The sequence below is a fragment of the Mytilus galloprovincialis genome, chromosome 9, assembly GCF_965363235.1.
Source record: "Mytilus galloprovincialis chromosome 9, xbMytGall1.hap1.1, whole genome shotgun sequence".
NCBI lineage: Eukaryota > Metazoa > Mollusca > Bivalvia > Mytilida > Mytilidae > Mytilus > Mytilus galloprovincialis.
The window spans coordinates 1,341,987-1,368,007 of NC_134846.1; the positions used below are offsets into that span (position 1 = coordinate 1,341,987).

Genomic DNA, 26,021 nt, shown 5'->3' on the forward strand with positions numbered 1-26,021 from the left:
TTCTAGTTACATTGATCTTTTAATCATACAATTATCTTTCAATGGTATTTTTACAACTGGTGTAATATTACTTTGAAATTGAAAATGCAAATTGTTTGACTATTGAACAATTACCCGGTACATGTAAATGTATATTTTATTTGAACATTACATAAAAGATTTGCAGCACTTACATAAACAATATAAGCTATACTATAAATATACTGCTTATGCAAAGCAATATTGAACCCCATATTGCACATGGTCCCATAATCTCTTAATATAATCTTTAAACATATGTCGACATGTCTATTTTATTTATCACAACACATGTTCACATTTGTATTTCATTAAGCAAATTGGCTTGGCTTATGAAATTAATTACCATAAATTCAGAAATTAATGCAATGTTTTTATTATTGCGAAAAATGCGACTTGTTTATAATCGGAATAATTTAAACTCGCATTTTGTTAAATTTTTTATATGAATTAAACATGATTTTTTTTCAATATTACAAAGATAAAAATTGTATTTCAGTCTAAAATGACAAAATTGCAATCATAAATGCACGTAATAATTTCTGAATTTACAGTAATTTAGTAATAATTCTAAAAATTTAGATGTTGCTTAAAAAATTAAAAAAATTGAATTCAATATTCAGGAGTTTAAAAAATAAATGTACAATGCATTTAAAAAAAAATAATCTTAAATTTTTTTTACCATTTTTGTTCACTTTTAAACACTGCCATCTATTCTAAGGTAAGAAAAGCAAACATACAAAGACATTACCAGCACCTTTAGATAAAACAAGTCTCCATTTGAAGACATAATAATTTGTTAAATTTTAAAGGCAAGAGGTCATGAATATTTGATATTTACAATTCATATATATTAGTGGAGAAATATTGCATCAAATAAGAAACAGTGAACAAATATGTTTCTCTTATCTTAAGGTTGATATGTAAGCTAGCAGGAAATGTAAAAATATTGTGTTCCCTCTTTGTATCATTGTAGACTTTTCTCATATCACATTGACAAAACCAGAGGAAATTAATATCATAATTGATAAAACTTATCAAATTATACACAACCAGTTGTGAAAATTATAACCTGCTTAGAATTAAAGAAATACACATACTGTGTCATATGAAGTGCTATAGATTTTATGTTTTATTGAGGAAATTAAACAAAAGTGTCTTTTATTGATAAACCCACTCTCCTTATCACTGGTATTTAATGGAATTACCCTACCAAATAAAAATCCAGAGCCCAATTAAGTCCTACAGTAATCAAAAGCAATGCTTTGAATATTACATTTGGTATTTCTTTACATTAAAAAAAAAGTAGAAATTTAAATCAAAGATCACCTGAATTAAAATGTAAATACACACTATTGCAAATTTCAAATTGTCATTAAAGTTATATATACATTGATATACAGACTAATACATTTTTACAATATTTTGACAAAAAGAACAATTGGCAAGTATATCAACTTTACATGGTAAAATCAAGTTAAAAAAAACATGGACAAAGGGAGGTAAGTCAACAATATCATGACAAAAATTAAAAAAAAAAAATCCATTCTACCTTTCTACCTTTATTTATAATACTTATTGATAGAAAGTTGTAAAAGGAACCTTTTTAAGGTTTATCATAATTAAGGTCCAAAGCCTGTGCTATTTAAGGTTGATAACTTGCATTCAAGTGGTATAAATGAAATTGTTCATTTTCTGTATAGTAATTGTTTTTCTTGTTAACAAACTTTTAAAAATTATATTATTTGGCATGGTGCAAAAAATGCAAAACAACATTTTTTTTTAAATATTATTAAATCATAATACTGGCCCAGTTTCCATAAAAAATTTCCTCTTTTAATACACTCTCTTTATTTAATTGTTTAATAACAGTTTTGTTGATTTTGTTAATCATCTTTTCACCTGTCTTTGATTAATCTTCAAATAGGCACAAGCCAAGGTAAAACCCATGTTTTTCATAGATAAGGGGGGATAGGAGGGGTCCTGATCCCAAAATCCTGAACTTAAAAAAACGAAATCCTGAGGTCCCAAATTTAAATAAAGTTAATCCTGACATCCCGAAATCTAAAAAAGGATTCCCGGATCCCGAAAGGGTCAATCCCGAAATCCCGAGCTTAAAAACACCCAATCCCGGAGTCCCGATAAAGGTCCTATCCCCCCTCATAAATATGTACCTTTGAACAATTACAAATCAAAACAGTATGAAAGAATGTGTTAAAATTATAAGCATATATATTCCAGTCTAGGAGATATAAACCTTCTCATCCTCATAAAATATATTGTCATCTCATAGCCATAGGCAACAACTTTTAAGACCTCTCTTTGATGTGTAATTTCTTCAACCTGCTTTTCATTTTAATTAATCTTCCTTTTTGCCGTTGATAAAAATGCTTGTAAAAATTACAATCAAGCATATTACATGTATAAGGCAATCGTTCAAAATGAGCAGTGGATTTGGCAATCTCATATATGAATCAAAACTCAATGTTAAAACAATATATTTTCTGTTTTTTCCTGAAAAAAATGCAGCATTAAATGAAATAATGATGAAAGAGGGAAAAATTTAGAAATTTAATCTCCCCATATGAAAACTTCACCTCTCCGTCAGAAAACTGGCCACAAATTTATAGAATGAAAGTATTAGAAGCTTTTGAGCAGTAGGTCCATTCTTTGTATCAAAATTTAAAAAATCTATCCTGATCTGACTATAATTAGTCTGTCACAAATATATAATGGTACATAAATATTATTTTGCCTTTCCTTTGCATGCATCTAAGTTTTTTTCTTAAACAAAAGAGCATTAAGCAACAGTGAACAGTGTCTGAAGAAGGAAATTTACAAAAATACAAAAAAAAAATAATATCACATTTGAAGCATGAGTTTGTTTCGACCACCTGTCATGATATCGCTATAATCCATCATACTGATTTTGCATTGTCTCCCTTATTGGTTCAGGAACACTTCCTGGTAGTGAAGCAGACGACACAGTCTTCTTTATTTTCTTTTTATCTCCCTTTTCAATAGGCTTATCACTGAAATAAGTATAAAATGATAATGTTAAGGAAATGATTTCAGTTATTCATATTGCTGGGTTACTGTCGTCATGTTGTATTGTATTCATATTGAAAAATATATAAAGAAATTTGCAAATAAAGCTACAAGTCAACTACTGTGAAAGTACTTTAATTCGTGGGTATCAATTTTCGTGGTTTGAGCAATATTTACATGTTCATGGGTTTTTAAATTCGGGGATTTTAGTTTTCTAAAAAAAAAAAAGAAAAATTAATGCCTTTAGAAACGAAGGTAACAAATACTTAGTAGTCTGAATTGAAGGAAATTGCAAAGTAAACATTGACCCGTGTAAATCGTAGTAATAACACTAATTAACCCATGATAAAGTGATCAACAGATTGAAGACCATCAAAGGTGCTAACTAGGACATAAACATGTCACCTAAAGTAAACAGTAACGTAAACAAAAGCTATAAAAGTAGCTTGAATTGTCAAATAATTCTTATCAAAATCAAGCCCAGCATGAAATTATTATTTCCCATATATATGTACGAGAACTATGAGGATATAAAATGAACACTTTATCATACTAGCGTATCAATACCGGAAATTTGACTTTAATCGATCAAAAATATTTTTTATGAGAATAAAACAAGAGTGCACACGCTGAAATGTCTTGCCTTCTATACTAATCATTGATATTATGTTGATAGTCCTAAGTATAAAGCTAAGCTTTAATACAACTGTCACATAAACTTAACATTAACCAAGATACCTAAACAAAGACCAATGAACCTTAAAAATGAGTTCAAGGTCAGATGAACCATGCCAGGCAGGCATGTACATCTAACAATGCTTCTATACAACATATATAGTTGACCTATTACTTATAGTTTAAGAAAAATAGACCAAAACACAAAAACTTAACACTGTGCAATGAACCGTGAAAATGAGGTCACATGACATCTGCCCGCTAGATAGGTACACCTTACAATCATTCCATACAACAAATATAGTAGACCTATTGCATATAGTATGAGAAAAACAGACCAAAACATAAAAATTTAACTATAACCACTGAACCATGAAAATGAGGTCAAGGTCAGATGACACCTGCCAGTTGGACATGTACACCTTACAGTCCTTCCATACACCGAATATACTATCCCTATTGCTTGTAGTATCTGAGATATGGACTTGACCACCAAAACTTAACCTTGTTCACTGATCCATGAAATGAGGTCACGGTCAAGTGAAAACTGTCTGACAGACGTGAGGACCTTTCAAGGTACGCACATATCAAATATAGTTATCCTATTACTTATAATAAGAGAGAATTCAACATTACAAAAAATCTGAACTTTTTTTTCAAGTGGTCACTGAACCATGAAAATGAGGTCAAGGACATTGGACATGTGAGTGACGGAAACTTCGTAACATGAGGCATCTATATACAAAGCATGAAGCATCCAGGTCTTCCACCTTCTAAAATATAAAGCTTTTAAGAAGTTAGCTAACACCGCCGCCGCCGCCGTAGGATCACTATCCCTATGTCGAGCTTTCTGCAACAAAAGTTGCAGGCTCGACAAAAATCAAAAGTTGTACAGGATTATTAAAAAATAAATGGGTATACGCATGCATGCGGTTGTAGTTCTGTGACTGCTATTAAAGTATTCTCAGATTTGGCGTTATTCAATATATTCTCTAGATCATAGTCAAACCAACCGATCTTTCAATGTCTTGATTTGGACGATGGTTGTTTTATTTCATTTGACACTTAAATTCGTGGATAAAGTCATCCACGAAAACCACGAAAATTGGTACCCCACAAATAAAAGTACTTTCACAGTACCTTTTTGTAATTTAAATGGTTTAATTCGGTGTGAGCCAAGGCTTCGTGTTGAAGACCATACATTGACCTATAATGATTTTTCTTTTACAAATTGTGACTTGGATTGAGAGTTGTCTCATTGGCACTCATACCACATCTTCTTATATCTCATATCTTATTTTGAGCTATAAAGGATGTTTGAAAAAATAAAATAAAGATAAGTTCAGTTATATAAACTCATTAAATTTCACATTTGGTATATACAATATGTTCTTATACCTACCTGAAGAACGGTAAAAAGACTGACAGTTTGATTTTACATATACTGTCTGCTAAACCGGGATCATTTTCTGATAGGTAATTCACAACACTACGTAAATAAGACTGAAACATTTTCCTTCTTCCTTCAACAACTTTTGCATCCTGTAAAATTTAAAAGCAGATATGACACTTGCTGATGAAAAAAATAATGCACCATTGTTTATGAGTCAATACTAAACTCAGATTCAGATGCAACATTGCTTGTTACATTCATATTGAATGACTAAGGTCATCAGTTCCACATCATCATTTTTTACTCACAATAATGATTTAAGGTGGTACCTAACACTACAGGGAGATAACTCTGTAAAATCAGCTAAACGCTTTAATTACCTTGTGTTATTTAGGGAATATTAAGCTTCTCGATGATCAAAATAAGTGCTTGTCAAACTGCTATATAACCAGTGTAATTTTTCTGATAAAACGGTTGGTTCAAATTTTTTGAAATTTTTATATTATTGTTAAAGGGTCAAAGTAAATACTTTGTCAAAATTTTATAAAAATTAAACAAGCCAAATTTATTTTAGTTAAGGTGTTGGGTACCACCTTAAGGGGTTTTTATAGCTACAAATTAAACATGTTAGTTTGAAGACCTGTTTGTCAGCTTGTATCTTAGACAAATTACCTGTTTCCATTCTCTATTTTATTGAAAAGTGAAAGAAGACACCAGAAATAAACATTTTAATGACTAATCAGGCTCACAAAAAATAGTTCTTATAAAATAAAACAATATATATATATATATTTTAGATCTATAACATGAAATAAAACAGACCTAGAAAAATCTGCATCATATGATTGCACATGTTGGTGCAGTTTACTATATTTATGTATATGTCCAGTTGTTTGACAGTCAATAGTTTTCAGAGATTATATCGATGGAAAATTCAAATATGAGAATTTGGGTAAAATTGTTGAGCAAGAATTTGACAGCTCCTGCATCTTTTCAAATTCTACAATCTTTTGAAAAAGTATATAAGAAATAGAAACATTTCTTTTTTGCCAAGAATATTTTGATAATTCGGCCCTTAAAGAGCTTGCCAAGTTAGTGTTTTAGATGACAACATTACTGTTCTAATAAATTGATAGCACTTTTCAGTAAAACATTTTAGGCAGATTCTAGCATTTTACCATCCAAGCATATTCTCAGAAATCCTTCATAATGTCATAACTAGCTTATTTGATCCCGAATCATAATGTCATAACCCAGCTTATTTGATCCCGAATCATAATGTCATAACTAGCTTATTTGATCCAGAATCATAATGTCGTAACTAGCTTATTTGATCCCCAATCTGTACTTACCTTTTTCCCAATAGTTTTCTTCGGTGGAAATTCATACTTATTAACAATGGGATATTTCTTCCGTAGATGAAGATGTAGATCTCTAAATTCACTGTATCGTTTATACACATTCCATTCTTCATCTTTAATTCTTACATAAACCTAGAAAAATAATGATATAATATATAGTAGATATATATAGCTTAACAAAGTAAAATTTCATATTATATTTGCATTTTTATGCTTGGAAAGCAGTTATTTAAAGATCAAAGAATCTGTAGAAATCACTTTCTTCTAAATTTTTCTGTCCTACTTTTGATATTTTGATAAAAAAAAAAAACTAAATTCAAAATCTAACAAGAATGTGTCCACAGTACACGGATGCCCCACTCGCACTATCATTTTCTATGTTTAGTGGACCGTGAAATTGGAATAAATTCTCTAATTTGGCATTAAAATTAGAATGATCTTATCAAAGGGAACATGTATACTAAGTTTCAAGTTGATTGGACTTCAACTTCATCAAAAACTACCTTGACCAAAAACTTTAACCTGAAGCAGGACAGATGGACGAACGAACGGACGGACGGACGGACGAACGGACGCACAGACCAGAAAACATAATGCCCCTCTACTATCGTAGGTGGGGCATAAAAATAGATATTATAAATCAGTAATCAATGTGTTACAATATCAATGCATTTTTTAAATTTAAGATACATATAAATCTAAGTTAACAGTTTCTGGATGTGGATTATGAAATAATGTGTATTGATTACCTGATAAACATGATAATTATCCCTTGGGCCTCCTCTAATGAATGCTGATGGAATCCATATATTTATTAGAGATTTTGATTGCACAGAATGGCTGAAAATAAAAATTAAATCATTGTAGATATGTGCATGATTGTATGTGTAATATTAAAGCATTCTAAGCCTCTTTTTTTTTAGTCTTTGTTGATGGTTAAAGTTTTCCTTTAAATTAAACTACTCTTAATTGTTCTAATTCAATCCCAACAGATATTACCATTGATTGATTGAGTGTTGGAGTTTAGCCCCACTTTAAGCACTCTTGACTATCTCATGGCTTCAAATATTTCCAGCACCTGAATTTTTAAATGAGTATTTCATGTTTATCGTTAACTGAAAAGTAATTTTATCCATCTATCCTAGAAACAGTATAAACTGTAAAATAAATTTACTTGTTTTTGTGATAATCCTTTATATTTTCTCTTTATCATTTTATCAAGTGATTAGTTATCATGTAGCCATCATACACTTGTAACGAAATGTTGATGATGTGATGACCATACAGAGACTTGTAATATGGTTTTTATATAATAAAGGTTACCGGTACTTGTTTTTCTGGGTGTTGTCTCTTAAGTATCTAACAGGCTAAATTGGATGGATGAACTGTATATTTCAATACTTATTTATTCTATTTTTTTTAAACTAGCAGCATATACACATACCTATCTGAATTACCAGAGATCTGATCACCATGCATATGTAGATCTCTAGGTAACTGAAAGTATAAAGTAATCAAGCATTTTGCATATAAGGTGTGTAAATTTAATCAAACTTTAAAGGGACATTAGCTGTCAAATTCATGTTTATTCATGTTCATATTTTTGTTTCACTTAATGTTGACATTCTTTTCTTTTTAATAGCTGAATACATGCACAACCCATGTCCAGTTAAGGGGTTTAATTGAAGGTCACATGATAAAGAATCAAAGAGCAGAATGCTCTGCGGGATACGATTGCCATTGTTTTTATTGACACATGTATACATGTGGCTAGATAATATTTATATTTTCAAAACTAATTCAACTGCACATGTAAAGTGTAATTTACGTAATATGAATAGTTACAAAATAGCCAATCCCGGATAAAAGTGTATAAACAATGTACTTAGGCCTATTGTGTTTTATTTTTGTTCTATAAATTCCAAGTTTACTTTCCACAGCAGTCATTGAGACTCAGAGTGAGAGAAGGTATTTCACTTCGTATCTTAATTATCACCCATTTTCCTACGTTAATTCTAGGAGGAATCCCATTCCTAACTCTTTAAATGTTTAATTTCCTTTGGGTCAGTTGTCATGACTCCTTTCCGTACATATTCCTAGGTTTAAGTTGCGATCGTTTTTAATATAATACGATGTTTATTGACAGAACGAGTTAATTCTCGCAGTGTATTTACATTCAGAATTGACGGAAGTTACTTCCGGAAGGGAGACAAACTCGAAATGATAATATGGAAGACTCCATTTCGCCTGAAGGGGTGTTGTAGTTCATACCTTAATGATGTGGAATACATTTATTTTAATTTAAATGATACATATGATTTAAAACTATGCAACAACAATAACCCTCAATAGCAGACATACAAAGAAAGGATTCCATGAGTTTAAATTATTCAATTGAGTGGGGAATCCAGAGCAACCATTATATCTTTATATAGCTAATACCCCTCGAAGTCCAGAAAGCTATACGCATGCGCATAATTACCTAAACAAACCCTGGAGCAAGACGACCTAGATAGTTCTCTATTTCTTTATGAAAGTACAATATCAAATATCAGTTTCATAACTGTGACATATAAAAAAAAACTCCACTTCAGTTCTTATATGACAGAAATAGATTTATCGGAATTCAGAGAACTCTCGCATTTTTATCAAAACTGGGGACTTCCCTCTTAGGTGTTTCTAAATTTATAAAAACACTAAATATAAATACTGCTTAATTCTGATTTTTCGTGTTGTTAAAAACACGCATATAAGTAAAGGGGTATATCAAACATGAAGATTATGAAAAGAACATTATAGAAAGTTGTTTAAGTTCAATCCCGTTGTTTGTTTTTACCTTTTAAAGCAAGACAATCATAAGAATCTGAGATGTTCCTTAATGTTTAGAATAAAACGATTGACGTGAAGGCAATGCTCTGAGCCACCGGTATAAGTCTACAGATTGCTTGAAATGAGGTCAAATTATTCATTTGCAAGTGAATAATTCATCATTTTTGTTTTTCTAGCTTATTTTGACAAAATGAACCAAATTGGCTGCAAAAAGCGAATTTTTCTTAAACTTTTTCACTTCTATTAATGATTGAAAAAAAAAAATCACATCTGATTTTTTCTTATATCTCATAACTAATGCCCCTTAAGAGAACAACTCCATCAAGCAAAGTTGCTATAGAAAATGTTTATGTCCTGTCTTTCTTTTATTTATTCTTCAAGGCAGAAATAAAAATGCATTTAGCATTTTCTAGTTCTTATGTACTAAACAAAACTGAAGTCCAACACCTGTGGTAACTATGCATTAGATTAATTTGCCCTTAAAAATGTCTAATGTTAATTTAGTACATTTTTGTCTTCCTTATAATCATTATTCCCTATTAAAGTACAATTACCGGGCCTCTCAGATCAATCAACTCCTGCTGTAACCTCCGTATATATGCTTCTTTGTGATTCAGTTGTCTGTGTAACATCTCATTAAATTCCATCAATTCTCCATGCATTTCAGCAACCTATAAACAGAAAAATAACATTTAATAAACCCATGCACACTTAATGCATTGCACTTTGTAGTGACCTTTCCACAATCCTTAATATGTTTTTTCCTATTGCATTTCAGGTGAATTTTTGACACCATGTCCCTCACAAACATGTTATCACATTTCAATCTCAGTCAATCTCAAAATTTGGGTTAACTTATTTAAAAAAAAATTTAATCAAATAGCAATCAGAGGAAAGGACGGACGGAAAGGACGGACGGACGGACGGACAGACAGACGGACAGACAGACTTGAAACACATGGACTCCTACTATTGAAATTTTAAACATTTCTAACTTAGACGAGATTTGAAATTCTGAATGGTAGGGCTTATGTGAATTGAAATCCAACACAAGGTAGATACAGGTGCCATTTTGTATGTTAATGTGTTGACTTAGATAGGCATGATAGGAACCTAATATTCAGTGGTTGTCGTTTGTGTGGTTCATAAGTATTTCCCATTAGACCACTGGTTTTCCTGTTTGAATGGTTTTACACTAGTCATCTTTGGGCCCTGTATAGCTTGCTGTTCAGTGAGAGCCAAGGCTCCGTGTTGATGACCATAGTTTGACCTATCATGGTTTACTTTTAAAATTGTGACTTGGATGGAAAGTTGTCTCATTGGCATTCATACCACATCATCTTATATCTATGAAATATTTGCTTCTGTATATTAAGCACTCAACAAATATAACACTCATTGAAACAACTTATTATGCAAATACATGTATAAACATTTCTGCAAGATATGTAATAAAGATGACTTAATCATTTTTTGTATTTGAGAAATTACATCTTACCTGTATGAGTTTCTGTTCATATTCAGAAGCTTCATGGCTGTAATCTATATTAGATTTAGCAGGAGGTATATTGGGCTGTGGTTCCTCTACAGGAACTCCTAACTGTACTGAAATATATACATCGATTGCTATAGATACTAGTTATTAAATTTTCAAAAGTACTAATTCACATTCATAAAAACTTGCAATAATTACTGAATTTACAGTATCTGACTTAAAATAAGTCATATATCTTCTGAAGCCTATCGTCGCTGGGCTTCCAAAATGTTGTAAATTACAATTTTGTCAAGAAAAAAATATCTCACAAACAGGCTTTGAAAATTTGGACAAAATGCATGCTTCCAAAATGTTGTATGTGAAGTTGAAAATTTTGGTAAATAGCAATGAAATAAAAACTTTGACATTTCTGGATTCTCTGTGAACCTAAATTATTTTCACAGGAATAAAGAAATGTACAATTAATAATTTATTCCCAAAACCATTATACGATTTTTAAGTTTTCATACAACATTTTGGAAGCAAACTTTACAAACAACTGACATTGGCAATTTTGTAATATGTCTTATTTCAAATGTTTTGATTGGTCTAACTTTATGCTATTTTGTAATATCAAAGATTTCCTCCCGCCAAGACCATTTGTGCCAAAAAGTATTTTTAGCCAAAAAAGTCATATACAACATTTTGGAAGCCCTGCGACGCTATATTTGTTGGTGCAAAACATGTATATTTCAGTACTTCCATAATTTATTAAATGTTATTTAGGAATAATTTCAACAGTTTTATTTGAACTATATAACAATCTTCACGATGAAACTTTGAATCTACAGGCCAGGAGCTCACTTTTTGGAGTATGTTAGTTAAGTTCCGTTGGCCTGTACAGAAGATTTTTATAGGCCTAAAAGCAATTTACAAGCCTGGGCTGCTGTACCTGTGTTATGGTTAAGAGTGAAGATAGCTTTAAAATGAATGATTGAATTTTAGCAGGTACAAATGCAATTATAATGATGCTTGTAAAAAAGCTTGAAAAATGCAAATCACAAAACTTTTTGATGCTACAATTTTAACAGTAATTATAATACAAAGTGTCCTTACAGCTTTCATCCTGTGATCCTTCAGCTCTCAACATCTGTACAGCATTCACATAACGTCTTAACTGATTTTTCAGCAATTCATTTTCTCTGAAATACAATCATAATTAATCTTTCCAATTCCAACAATATTTCAACAAGATTTAATTTTGAAAGTTCAGATTTTTAAAAGAGAACAACTTCTAAACATATTCTATTAATTTTATGAGGTGAAAAAGGTCGTAAGTTGTCCTATACAATCTTTATTAATTGACTTGAAAGCACCAGTTTGTAATTACATGGGAAACGTAGATATAAGAAGATGTGGTATGGATGCCAATGAGACAACTTTCCATCCGAGTCACAATTTGTAAAAGTAAACCATTAGAGGTCAAAGTACAGTCTTTAACAATATGTATACATATAAATAAGTGATTTAATAATTTGTTAAACTACAGTAAGACTTTGAGTTCACAGATATCTATTCCCTCTTCTATTTCCATACTCTTTTCAAAGTTTCTTTGTTGTATTATACTGAATAAAATATGATTTTTTTAACCCTTTAGCTCATATACATGTAGCTCTTCACGTTTTCACATCTTGGTTCCAGTATTTTAGGGTTTTTCCATCCTTGATGAAGGTGTATCCAGAAAAGAATATCAGACACAACAAATTCATAAACATTTTTTTTCTTATTAATACATTAAACTTACTTTTGAAGTGACTGGTATTTAGTAGTTTCCTTTTCTTGCTTGGAAGAAGACTTACTTTTGAAGTGACTGGTATTTAGTAGTTTCCTTTTCTTGCTTGGAAGAAGACTTACTTTTGAAGTGACTGGTATTTAGTAGTTTCCTTTTCTTGCTTGGAAGAAGACTTACTTTTGAAGTGACTGGTATTTAGTAGTTTCCTTTTCTTGCTTGGAAGAAGACTGCACTTTCATGTCTTCTATCTCTGCTCTCAGCGTGGAAGATGTTTCCATTTCTTGTTCTAACATCATCTGTAAATTCCTAAAGATAAAATTTCATACAAAAGAATATATTAGACAAAAATATTAAAAAGATAGGTTTAATACATATGAAATACAATTAATGAATCATCGCATGTCAAACAAATGGCTATAATCAGTATAAATGGCAATTTATAAAACAGAAGTTGCATAAATGAAAAGGTACATTTTACTTTGTTTTTTTCTGCAATTTTCTTTTCATGGCTACTAATTTTTTGGAATAAATGCAGAGTTTAAGCTAGGATTTTGAGGGCTTTAGTCATTTTGCGCGCTATTAAAAACAACCTTATTTTGTGTAAAAGCAAGGGACCAATGATATATATTACTAGCTTCATCTTTTGACTTTGTCAGATTTTAAGGGATTGAGGCACCAGCATGATTGGCAGTTATTGTATGATTTGACTGTATTGGTCATTATTATGAAAGATTCTGACATGGAATCCAGAAATTTAGTTCACAATTTCTCTTCAGTTTGTTCCAGGGGTCATTCCTGATCAATAAAAGTTGGATTCTATTTTTTTAAACAAGGAATCACAGCAGAAACTAACTTGCAATGGTTATTTCACTCCATAATCATTATCCTTATAAAAGGTCTAAATCAATATTTGAAATCATTTCTATCAAGTTGGAAATGTGTAAAATCCTTTTTGGAACTATTATAATGACTGAAAAGAGGTTGTAAACAAATCAACAATAGATCACGTTTACTACTTTCAGTTTTAAAATGAAACGAAAACGGGAAGTGACACATGGATAATAAATTCAAAACCAGTCCGGATTCATCAGAAAATTATCATTTTTCGATTTAAATTCCTTTAGTAAGAGATATTTATTAATTTATTAAGTTAAATTGATTCTAAATGATTTCGTATTTTACGTTTTTAATGTCTATAAATAGTCAAAGGAATACTTTCACGCATGAGTAGAACACAATACAGGAAACACCTGTTTAACTGTGAAAGTTTTGAATAAACACATTAAAGTTCTTTATTTTAAATGGAAATTGCCGAAAGTTTTTGATGAAAATGACGAATCTACGACAAACGAACTTCAGATTGTGATCGTTTCAGAAATATTGAAATTCAAATGCAAACTGTCCGGGTTGTTACATTTTTTATTAAATGACGAAACTATACTCCTTGTTGTTGAAATGCCGACTGACTGATCTTCCTGGGTAAATAATTTTGATGGTCATTCAATTATGGGGTTTATTAATAATTAACGGATTAGTGACCCATCCGATGGCGATAAGCGGATTAGTTGTAATCACAACTTGTAACACCTGTTGAAAATGTTAATTACCTGGAGGTCATAAACTTGTCAAGGCAGGTAGATTTATAGTTTTTATTGCGAATTTTTTTTTTACACTTTCAAAATTAAAGTGACGAAATTGATTTGAAATACTTTCGTCAATGAGAAAACCCTTTCGTAAAATACGAAAATGACGAGCGCTAGCAAAATACCTGATAAATGTCATAAAATCAAAATGAATTTGACCTGTTGCAAATTAAATGTGTACACTAGGTAAGTTTTTACAATAATGACCTGTTTTGCTCTTCTACTTCATCCTTTCTAACCATCATGGCTACAACCGCTTGTTTTAATTCATCTACAAAGAAAAATAACATAATGTTCAACTCTGATTTTTCCTTTTATTTCGAAACTTAAGATTTTGTTTTCATCTAACTTCTTTTCAGCATTTACTTTTTTTTTATTAATTCTTCAACAATAAGCTACTATAAGAAATGGAAAGATAACAATAAAGAAGGAGATTTTTCTTTTATCTCACTCAAAAGTTGTCAGAGGTTGTCAGAGAAACTTCTATTGGAAAGGGATATAACTGAACAACGAGAAAAGCTAAAATTGGGAAAATTGAACTTAACCTTCATTTAGTCACAGGAAACAACATATCTTCAAAAAAAAAATTCAAAGCATTTTCATGTAAATGAACAGACACTGTTTGGCAAATGCCTGATTGCCCAACCACCTGCCTGCCATACATCACCATATCATTAACCGATTTTTACATCGAAAATCAGGTTTTAATTGGCAACCGGCATTGGTCAATGTTTAATGAGAGAAAATATAGTTGTCATTCTCTTTTAAATTAAAAGATATATGCATTTAACAAAGATAAAGCAGATTAGCAAAACTTTTCAAAAATAACTTTATTGCTTTTTTTCTCACATGTTCATTAATTTGCTGTATGATAATATTTAATCAGTTTATTTGATTGATATGGCTTTTCCTAAGTCTAGTAGAAAGTGAATGTATGATTAATATTAAAGTGTATATCATTGACATTTTCTTGCAATAGTACGATAGTTGATTTTCAATGGTTTTTAAACCTCAAGGATGTATGTTTCTTTGCTTCATCTCATCTCAGGACCATGGCCTTTCAATTAGATTGTAGATAAGAAACTAGTTTGAAGAACCATCAATTATAGAATTTATGTAATATACATAAATTCGGTTATTCTAGTGAAAAGTTTTAATCTCGTCCGTTGCAGTGCTTTCTTTTATAAATTCATATATAGTCGTTAAGATATATAGTTGTGACGTCAATCTGACATTTATGTTCTTTTGAACTTTTGACCTGCAAGAGAGCAGACGTGTATAATTACAGAGAGAAGTATTTTGAAAATACCCGCCCTCCATCCCCTATTTATAGTTAAACCATGTATTTTGGGTACTGTTCTTTTGTTCTTTATATTTTCAGGTACATGTATTTACTAGTAGTTAGAGTTCCAGTATGCAAAAACTTCTTCTCCATTGATGATTTACTATTTGATGTCAATAATTGTAGAAGTCAGTTAGATGTTGGATTTATAGAAACATTTGATGGTTAAAAAGTTAAAAAAAAAAGTGTTTGGCAACTTTGCTGCGTGACCTGTGATTAACTACAGTTACAGTTTGTCTATATTTTAGTGATAAAGTACATTTTGTGGATCACTGTATCCCAGGATCCAACAGCTAGTTAGTTGATCACTGTATCCCAGGATCATACATCTATCTATCTATATATATATATATCTAGTTATCTGTAGGTTGCCAGACGTAACCAAAAAATGATATATACAAAAAATGAATTATCTATGAATCTATATGTGTGTAAATATTTAAATTTAAGTTTATTAATAAAAAAGCTGTGGCCAATACTGCCAATAAATCTTTGTTTTACAAGTCATCTCGAATAATCTTATAATATCTGGAACATACCAGTAAGAACAGACATACATACTTGTTGACATGGCATCTTTTCTTATATTTTCTTTATCATTCCCTCCATCTCCTGCTGTTCTATAACTATAGAAAACATAAAAATAACAAAATTGTTCTGAAGCAGAAAATATGATGTACCCCTTTTTTTTTAAAAGAATTCTGGTTAAATTTGACCCAATAGTTTCAGAGAGAAGATTTTGTAAAAGTTAAGTAAGATGGATTTCAGACACAAAGTGATGAAAAAGGTACAAAGTTTGAGATGAGATGAAACAAAAAAATTACTTGAGCTTAAAATTGACAATCTGACAAAAATAATTAAAATGAATAGATGTCTGCAATAATGCTATCGGCTTTGAACTCTTAACAACCAATAATAATGTGAAATTTATGAGAATAATTTCTGTAAAATTTTATTATTAAGACATTCACTGTGATGCTTGTATTTAAGACATTAAATTCCTAAGATTACAGAAACAGCTATATAAAAATGTTTGACAGTGGCAAAGCCAATCAAGATCTAATAATAGACAAAGGTTCTCAGACTGAAATCTAACCTATTATCCATTCCTCTCTGTACCATATCTAAAGCAAATGCAGCTGACTGTACATCAATACCGCCATGTTCCGAAGACGAAACTGAAATGGACAAAGGTTAACAATAAGATGCTATGAGGAATCTGAAACACGAAAATGTACAAAGATGTATAAATAGAATCCATGACCATGTTAAAACTAAAAGGTACAAAGATCCTATGATGCGGAAACTGAAATGACTGAATTGACTGAAATGAACAATGTATAATTAAAATCCATGAGAAAACTAAAACATACAAAGGCGTATAATAAAATGCTTAGAGGAAACTGAAACGACTGAAATGTCCAAAGATGTTTAATAAGTTACTATCAGGAAACTGAAACAACTGAATTGTACAATGATGTATACTTAAAAGCAATGAGGAAACTGAACGGTATGAAGGTGTACAACTAGATGCTTTGAGGAAACTGAAACAAGTAAAATGTACAATGTATAATCAGAAACCATAAGGAAACTGAAAGGTACAAGGCATATATTTAAATGCTATAAATAGATTATGTTGTTTAAACGACAGATATTCTTTATTGTTTCACCATCAAAAACAAAATCTCAATCAAATAACAAAAGTTCGTCTTGCAGAAGAGATCAACCATCTACCCTGCTTTCATTTAAAGGACAAAAATGAAAGGACAATATTTTTGCTTGTTAAACATCTACCTTCCTCTTTATTCATAGGACAATATTTTTGCAATTTAATCAATGATTTGTTGATTATTGCCAATGGAATTTTTAAGCAGATTCTTTTTTCAGCTAGTAATAAAAGAAAGTAACCACTGTAAATTAATTTTTTTTAGTGATTAATTTTTGTGACTTTCGCAAGTAGAAAATATGGTGAATATAAATCCTCATTAATATGTTTGATTTTTTCTTACTTAACTGCATCAAGTAAATTACAGAATCCTGAAATAAAATCACTGTGAGGGCTAGAAAGGGTTAAACTCCTAATAAAGTTTTGTGATCTGACAGGTTGTTCAAAACAAAATATAAATCAATAATGTGTAAAATAAAAGTCAAAATTAATCAGTTTTTAATAGCAAAAAAAATATTCAGGGCATTAGCTCCCTTAAATAAAAATTTTAACTCTGTTACATATGGACAAAATTTTTGAAGTGATTTTTCACAGAAAAAAGTGTGTATTACTTCCTTAATTATGTACTTGACAATTGCTCAAGTTTAAGTACTTACCAGATGATCCTAGTATACTGTTTGATTCAGCTCTAAAGGAAGAAATACCAAAATCTATTGGATCACCAGAAAAATCTACTGGTCTCATTGTACTCTCACTGAAATCAATAAAATATCAATATAACACAAAAAGTGTATAGGCGTAAAAAGAATTGTCATGTGTAGATATTGTGGGACTACTTATGGAACAGTATTCATACTCATATTCCCACAAAGTTTTATATTGGTTCATATAGTTAAATCTTCATATTTTATTGGGCATTATTGGATTATTGCACTTTTTTTTTCTTTCTTTCGGCCATTGTGTTGTATATCTTTCTTTGTCTCATGATTATCAATTGCACGTTGACATTATTTATTATTATTTTTTTTATCAGCAGGTCCTTTTATATATAAAAATATCCGGATTTTTAGATTTAAATGTATGAGAAAAAAGTGTGAAATAAAAAATGATCACTATTTAAAAATCGGATTTAAAAATATTTTTTTTTATTCATTTAATTAAATTCAAGCATATTCATTCTGACAGCATTGTTTACAAGGCTTACTTTTTTTTTTGACAACATATCTTCTTATCTATGAGTTACCTGACATCAAAATCTGCCGAACTAACAGAAGCTTGGTCCAGAGATGTATTGGAAACAATACTTGGCTCTCTGTTTAAGGAATATTCCCTCCTGAGAATATTCTCCACAGGTGAAGTATCAGATATAGATATATCAGGTATCTGTTCCGTCTGCTGACTGGAATACTGATCTGATGAATTCACATGATGAAATAAAGTTTGTGAAGTCCCATCATCAAAACTAACAATGTGAGTATTTTTCTTCTTTTTCTTTTTTTCTTTCTTCTTTGAATCTATAGCATTGAAAATTTTTGTCATTATGAACATTACTTCAGTTTCTTAAATTGTAATTCTAAATAAATGGAGAATGTGTATATGGGTCACAGATGCCACTGCTTTTAAATAGGCTAGTTCAGACTTTTTTGTGATTATAAGCATTTTTTACAAGTTTTATTATCTTTGGTTGAGGCAAACTAAAGTAATAGAATGGAAAACAAAAAAATCAGAAATTTTTTGGCTTACAAAGGGGCATAACTCATGGATGGTTAAGTGACACCGTGAAATATCAAAATTGATCTGTGTTTAGTAGTAAAGCATTGTGTATATATAAGTTTTAATACCTTAGGTTGAAGCAAACTAAAGTAAAAGAATGGAAAACAAAATATTCAGCAATTCATATGTTTCAAAGGCGCATGAGTCATTGTTATCAAAATTAAATTGAATATATTTTGTTTCTTCATATTTTCAAACTTGAATACACCTGATAATGTAAACAGACCATAAGATCCTGATGCAGGAGGACTCTCCTCTCCAGCTATAACTGGGCGGGGCTCCTCTTCCAATCGACCAACCAGCTTGGCAGTATTGGGTATATTGACAGCTGTCGTTGGACGTCTCACTGTATTTAAATCTGAGTTATCCACATTAATGGCAAACAGTATTGATCCAAGCCCTAAAAAAGTAACACTTTTATATAGAGTATTTATTATGTGCCATTTGTCTCTTTTGAAGAGTTGTCTAATAGGAAATCATACAACATCTTCTTATTTTTATATATTTAAGACATTCTGAGCTATAGCAACCCGTAGAATTATGACTATTTTATAAAACTTTCTTTTTGGTTTTTTTCAAAATAAAAATTACATACTAACATTGAGATGAAGAACAGCACTAAAAGTGCTGTTCCTTTGCTTCTTGTGTTTTTAGTTTTTTTTGTTATTTTTGTTGATTTTGTTTCATGAACGGATTCCTCTTTGTTTTTCCTTTAGATCCTCATCATCACAAGTCATCAGAATTAACTTACAGTGTGGCATGAATGTGCCCTGTAATATAAGATGTCATGTACGATACTTAAATGTTATATAAAAGAAGGCATGTACACAGCCTTATTCCCACTCACCAGCAGCCATGTTAGGTAACATACTGTTTCTTTCTTGATCTCGTAAAAATGCCCAGCTTTCATAATGATTACTGCAAAAAGAAAATAAACCCTTTTCTTATTTATACATGTAAACCTCAGATCTGTGTACGACTTCAAATCTGTGTCCATTTTTCAAATCTATGCCCCATCGTGACGTCAATCGCTAATCTATGTCCGTAAAAAATGATTCGGCCTCAAATCTGTGTCCGATTTTCAATCGCGACGTCATTAGTAAATCTGTGTCCGTTATAAGTTCTGAAATCTGTGTAAAAGTTTAATTTTTTTCCAATTTGTTTCGCAATGCGCAAATTTATGCCCGTCTAATAAGTTCGGCCTTATAGGGTTTTTTATTTTATTAAGTAATTTCCCATAATTCAATATTAAGTTGGTATGCGTTCTCCATGTATGTGCAAGAGCTGAAGTATATTATACGTTTAAGAAAATGGCGAAATTATTTAGCTGGTATTCATAATATTGTTTAAAGTATGGTCTTATATGCTTTTTGTTTTATTAAGATTTTTTTTCATGTGTGTGGTTAATATCTTTACATGCGTGTGTTATTATTGTATGCCGTCTTTAAGAATGAAACCACAAAACCATATTTATTTTACTAAAAAAGACAGTAAAGAATGAATATTTGTTTGCAAATTCAACTTACTTCGTTTTGTCTTTTCATATCGCTGTTTCATTGACATTTATACCACTTTATCTATGTTTTTCCTTGAATACTAGTATAAAACAAGAATGTGTCCAAAGTACACGGATGCCCCACTTGCACTATCCTTTTCCATGTTCCATGGACTGTAAAAATTGGGTAATAATCCAATTTGGCATTAAAATTAGAAAGATTATATTATAGGGAAATATGTAATAAGTTTCAAGTTGATTGGACTTCAATTTCATCAAAAACTACCTTGACCAAAAACTTTAACCTGAAACTCCCACTTTCATTTTCTATGTATAGTGAACCTTGAAATTGGGGTCAAAAGTCTAATTTGGCATTAAAATTAGAAATATCATATCATAAGCAACAAGTGTACTAAGTTTCAAGTTGATTGGAATTCAGCTTCATCAAAAACTTCCTTGACCAAAAACTTTAACCTGAAACTCACCCTTTCATTTTCTATGTTCAGTGGACCGTGAAATTGGGGTCAAAAGTCTAATTTGACTTTAAAATTAGAAAGATCATATCATAAGCAACAAGTGTACTAAGTTTCAAGTTGATTGGACTTCAGCTTCATCAAAAACTACCTTGACCAAAAACTTTAACCTGAAACTCCCACTTTCATTTTCTATGTTCAGTGGACCGTGAAATTTGGGTCAAAAGTCTAATTTGACTTTAAAATTAAAAAGATCATATTATAAGCAACAAGTGTATTAAGTTTCAAGTTGATTGGACTTCAGCTTCATCAAAAACTACCTTGACCAAAAACTTTAACCTGAAACCCCCCCTTTCATTTTCTATGTTCAGTGGACCGTGAAATTGGGGTCAAAAGTCTAATTTGGCATTAAAATTAGAAAGATCATATCATAAGCAACAAGTGTACTAAGTTTGAAGTTGATTGGACTTCAGCTTCATCAAAAACTACCTTGACCAAAAACTTTAACCTGAACGGACGGACGAACGGACGCACAGACGGACGGACAAACGGAGGCACAGACCAGAAAACATAATGCCCCTCTACTATCGTAGGTGGGGCATAAAAATCATTTTAAATTGCTAAAAATAAAACGTTTTTTAATTGAAATATTTGTGAATCACAAAAGAACATATTTCAATTGTTAGGTCTTAGCTGATATCTATTTAGTTCAAATGTAAAACTTATAATAATGTCTTTAATAACGAAAATATTTCCCCGAGAAGAATCAGTCTTTATGTTTTGGCATATTCCTTCTCTCCAGAAACCAGATGTAAACACTGCAGTCCCTTTGTTCACGGCTGGATTTGTTTTGAATTGTAAATATTCCACAATAGTAGGAGTAAAGATATCCTGATAATTGTCAGAAAACATTTCAAGAGGATAAATCTCTAGTTGACGTTTTTGAAAATATTCCATCAGTCCACTATTCATAACATATTTTCCTTCAGTTTTAAAGACAAAACATAAAGCAATTTTAAACCATGTGTATTAATAGATAAAATGTTAACCTTGCTTTTGTCATATAAACCACTTGTACAATGTTTGTTCGGTGTGAGTTAATGCTCCGTGTTGAAGGCCGTACTTACACCTGGGTTGAGTTCAATATTGTAGCGGCTACGTAGTGCTATGTAGATTTTGACTATTGAACGCGTAGCTACTTACTAGTTGTTACATAAATATTGATAGCGGCTACTTAGCCGCTACGTAGCTGCTATGATATTGAACTCAACCCTGTAATTGTTAACTTTCCATTGTTTACTTGATTATGTTTTACGTCGATAAAAGGACATAGATTTGAGTAAATAAAGGACATAGATGTGAGACAATACTGGACATAGATTTGAGACAATAAAGGACATAGATTTGGAACGTCTATGACGCAATATTAAAACGGACATAGATTTGCGGAAAGGACATAGATTTGAGGCCGGACATAGATTTGGGGCTTACATACATATTACATGCTTTTCTTTTAATAAGGTTAAATGCTAGTACGGTTGAGGATAGTCAAAGGTTAAAGTTTATAATTAACAGGCAAATCCTAATCAAACATAATACATGTAGATATAACAAGATGTGGTATGAGTGCCAATGAGACAACTCTCTATCCAAGTCACAATTTGTAAAAGTAAACCATTATAGATCAAAGTATCTTCTTCAACACAGAGCCTTGGCTCACAACGAACAGCAAGTTGTAAAGGGCCCTTAAAATGACTACCGGTAATAAATCTGTTTGTTTATTTACTACATTATAACATCGTAGAATTAATTTTTATGAAGTAAATTTTGTGGAAACCCTATTTTTCAAATGTCAGCTTTGTCTAATTCAAATATTGTAAACAAAATTTATTGATGTGGAAAAAAATGTGTTATCAAATAAAATTGAGAATGGAAATGGGGAAAGTATAAATACCTTAGTAGTTCATCACGTTCTAATAACATATGCATATAACGTTCAAGTGAATGTTCATTCAGTGAGGCTCTAAGCCACGCCCTCCCACGTCCAGCATCTGTGTTTATATGCTTCAATGTAAAAAACCTGTCCTGTTCATGTTTTGTTAGATGTTCTTTCACATAGAGCCAGTACTCTGTAAAAGACAACAAATATATATAAATAAAAGTTCAAGAAATAGTTTACAGTAGACAACTTTTACCTTATGTAAACCTAGCAAACATGAAAATGCAGTACTTAGTAAAAATTTTTCCCATTAAAATAGTTTCTTATTAGATTGGAAATATAGGAAAATGAAAGTTCAAGAAACCTTAAGTTTTTCGTGTAGTGTTTTATGAACTTTTGGTTGTCCTTTTTTGGGTGTTCTCGATCTTCAATAGGATGATGCTAAAATGTTTAAATGATGAATTGTGCAGATATAAACTAAATTAATGTATTTCATCTGTATAAAATGACAATACCTGGTTCTATCTCTTTACTTGTTATGTCAGCAATGACATCTGATACTTTGTTAAGGCCTGTTATTTCTGTAACCTGCCTGTAAATTAAATAAAAACACTGAAATTCAAAATTCAATAATATAAATTCTTCCAAGATTACAAAGCAAACTTATATATTTTCAATTGTCAGTAAAACAGCCTCATACAGGCCAGACCAAATATATATAATATGTACATATATACATATAGATATTTTAAGTAACTTGAGTATCTCTGACAAAATAAATTGATTTAAAATGGTTTGTTGGTTTTGAAAAATAAAATACACAAAATATCATAATCCAGTATATATTTTTTAAATAACCTGTTTATATAGAAAATTTTACAAATAACTACCAGATTTTCAAAATTATAAATACATTTGTATTAATAAATATGGTAAAACACCATCCTTACTTGAGAGCCTGAAAAGCTTTGCTAGTTTGCTTTAACCCATGTTGTAAAACAGCTTCCCATGCAGCACAGAGACAGGAAACTCTACTATCAGCATCGGCAGCTAATTCTGTTCTACCACCAAAACGTACCTGGCACTGAGTAAAGAGTAGAACATGAGCTTGATTAGATTCCAAATTATGAAATAGAATTTTTCAAAATGAATTTTGTGGCAACTGACCTATCTATAACATAATATCTGTTTAGTGGATTCAAATCCATGAAAAATGGTATCCCATGAGTTATCATGAATCCATAGTAACCTGTTTTCTCTGATCCAGACAAGACAAGCAAATCACAAACAATCAAATTAGTCTTCAAGTCATAACATTGTACTGCTTACTTAGATCCAACCAAGTAAAAAAAATGCATTTTTCTTAATTTCCTTCACACCTTTCTAATATTTTGACTATAGTCAATTCTGATTCATTACAGGCTTCAATGACTTACTAATATTGTGATTAGTGGGGCATGTGTTCTACATGAAAACTTACCCTTATAAAGTACATGATATCATTCATGTTTTGTTAGGAGAATGTATTGCTCTAGCTTGAATTCTAATTTTAAGTGCTTACTGTTCATATTTATCAGTGTTGTTTATCGCTTTCAATTTGTTTCATTCATGTACATACATTGACATATGTAGTCTTTTGGATTTAATCTTTTGATAGCTATTTAAACATAGTTTGTTCAGAATCTTGTGTGATTACCGTACATTTAAATTACAAAGGTCTTTTGATAAAGAGTTTTTGACTGTCTTAATTACCTGTTTAACAGCATCAAGAAGCCTTGTTAGAAGATTCTGTCTTTCACTTACATGTTGTTCATCACCTGTAAAAATGATAAAGAAATTATGAATTTTTATTATGAACATTTAAAAGCTGATTTAGTTGCACATCTTTTTTTCCAATTTTGTCTGTGTATATTCAAACCTTTTTAAAATATTTTAATAAGTGGGCAAAGTTATCCAACCTATTTTCAATGGGATTTTACCCTTTTTCATAAGTGGGACGAGTTGGTAAAAACAAGAGTGAGGCAATTATTAAGAAAGTGGGGCCATTAGGTGTGGGGTGATTTGTTATGGATTTGGTCATAGTCATATATCAAATGTTTACAGTTTTCAAAATACGTAAGCTTTTCTACCACAGGAATAGATTACCTAAGCTGTTCTTGGGGTCTTTTTATAAACAGCTTTGTTTGGCAAAACATTAAGAAATTTGGGTTACTCAATGCACTTTTACTTCGTACTTATTTGGGCTTTCAAACTTTTTTTATATGAGTGTCACTGCTGTGTCTTTTAGAAGACAAAACGCATGTCTCACGTTAAATTTTATAAAAAAATCTTTGTATCTATGAGTATGAGGAATTTATAAATTGCCACGCAAAATCCTTTTGACTGATACGTCACACTTATTATATGCACATATATGTGACGTTGTGTATTTCTTTAAAGGATGAGGACCCCCCCCCCTAAAAAAAAACCCCAATTAACATGATCTACATAAAACTATTCATGCAAAATCTTATTGTGATAGCTCAGGTTTTTAACTTTTGTTATAAAGTTAAACACTATATGAAAGTTGTGTTTTCATTAATGACATTGATCAGATGATGTTGATTACAAGACTGACATTTGATGTTTATTTTTGGTGTCCTTTGTCAACATATGATCCCTATTTCAAAGAGATCTAGATTGTTCATCGAAGATTTACCATTCATTGTTCATTCTTGGATTGTGATTGATATTCGTTACATTCACACTCTCTGAAACATTTTGAATGATGTTTGTTTGTGGTTTTCCATAGATGTTATCGTTCAGAAAGTGGGTTGTGTTGCCTTAGTTATCTCCCTTTGATATCAGGTGATAATTTGACAGCTAAAAACCTGAGACAGCTTCCGATAAATTATAGCATAGGAAAGTATTATAATAAGTTAATATAATGTAAAATTACTTTAAAGAAAAATCGACAACAACAGAATGTTACATTCATGTTGCAGTCTGAGATGTGTCACAAAAAAGAAAGTATAAATTGACGGATTGATTGATGTTTAACGCCACTTTCAACTCTACAAACAGCTTCACCATGAGCGCATGATACGCACGTCGCGTGAAT

General features: G+C 30.9%; 1 protein-coding gene across 1 annotated transcript; it reads right to left on the bottom strand.

Annotated features, from left to right (window-relative positions):
- On the bottom strand, nt 1–25,764 carry LOC143044202 (sorting nexin-29-like). The gene is made up of 21 exons (XM_076216106.1): nt 25,620–25,764; nt 24,674–24,738; nt 23,872–24,005; nt 23,437–23,513; nt 22,937–23,111; nt 19,862–19,932; nt 19,241–19,414; nt 18,485–18,755; nt 17,898–17,995; nt 16,672–16,753; nt 16,137–16,201; nt 14,441–14,504; nt 12,768–12,896; nt 11,915–12,000; nt 10,823–10,929; nt 9,879–9,995; nt 7,940–7,992; nt 7,245–7,335; nt 6,487–6,627; nt 5,144–5,283; nt 1–3,050 (listed from the first exon to the last, which is right to left on the bottom strand). Exons 1-21 carry the CDS (start codon nt 25,624–25,626, stop codon nt 2,927–2,929), a joined length of 2,271 nt encoding a protein of 756 aa, XP_076072221.1. The 5' UTR covers nt 25,627–25,764; the 3' UTR covers nt 1–2,926.
- Between the last annotated feature and the right edge of the window lie 257 nt (nt 25,765–26,021).

Coding starts and splice junctions, on each gene's coding strand:
- LOC143044202 (XM_076216106.1), bottom strand. Junction 18,756..19,240: donor TCCTGCATCAGGATCTTATG/GTCTGTTTACAT, acceptor TCAATGCTATAG/ATTCAAAGAAGAAAGAAAAA. Junction 12,001..12,767: donor AAATACCAGTCACTTCAAAA/GTAAGTCTTCTT, acceptor ATTGTATTTCAG/AGAAAATGAATTGCTGAAAA.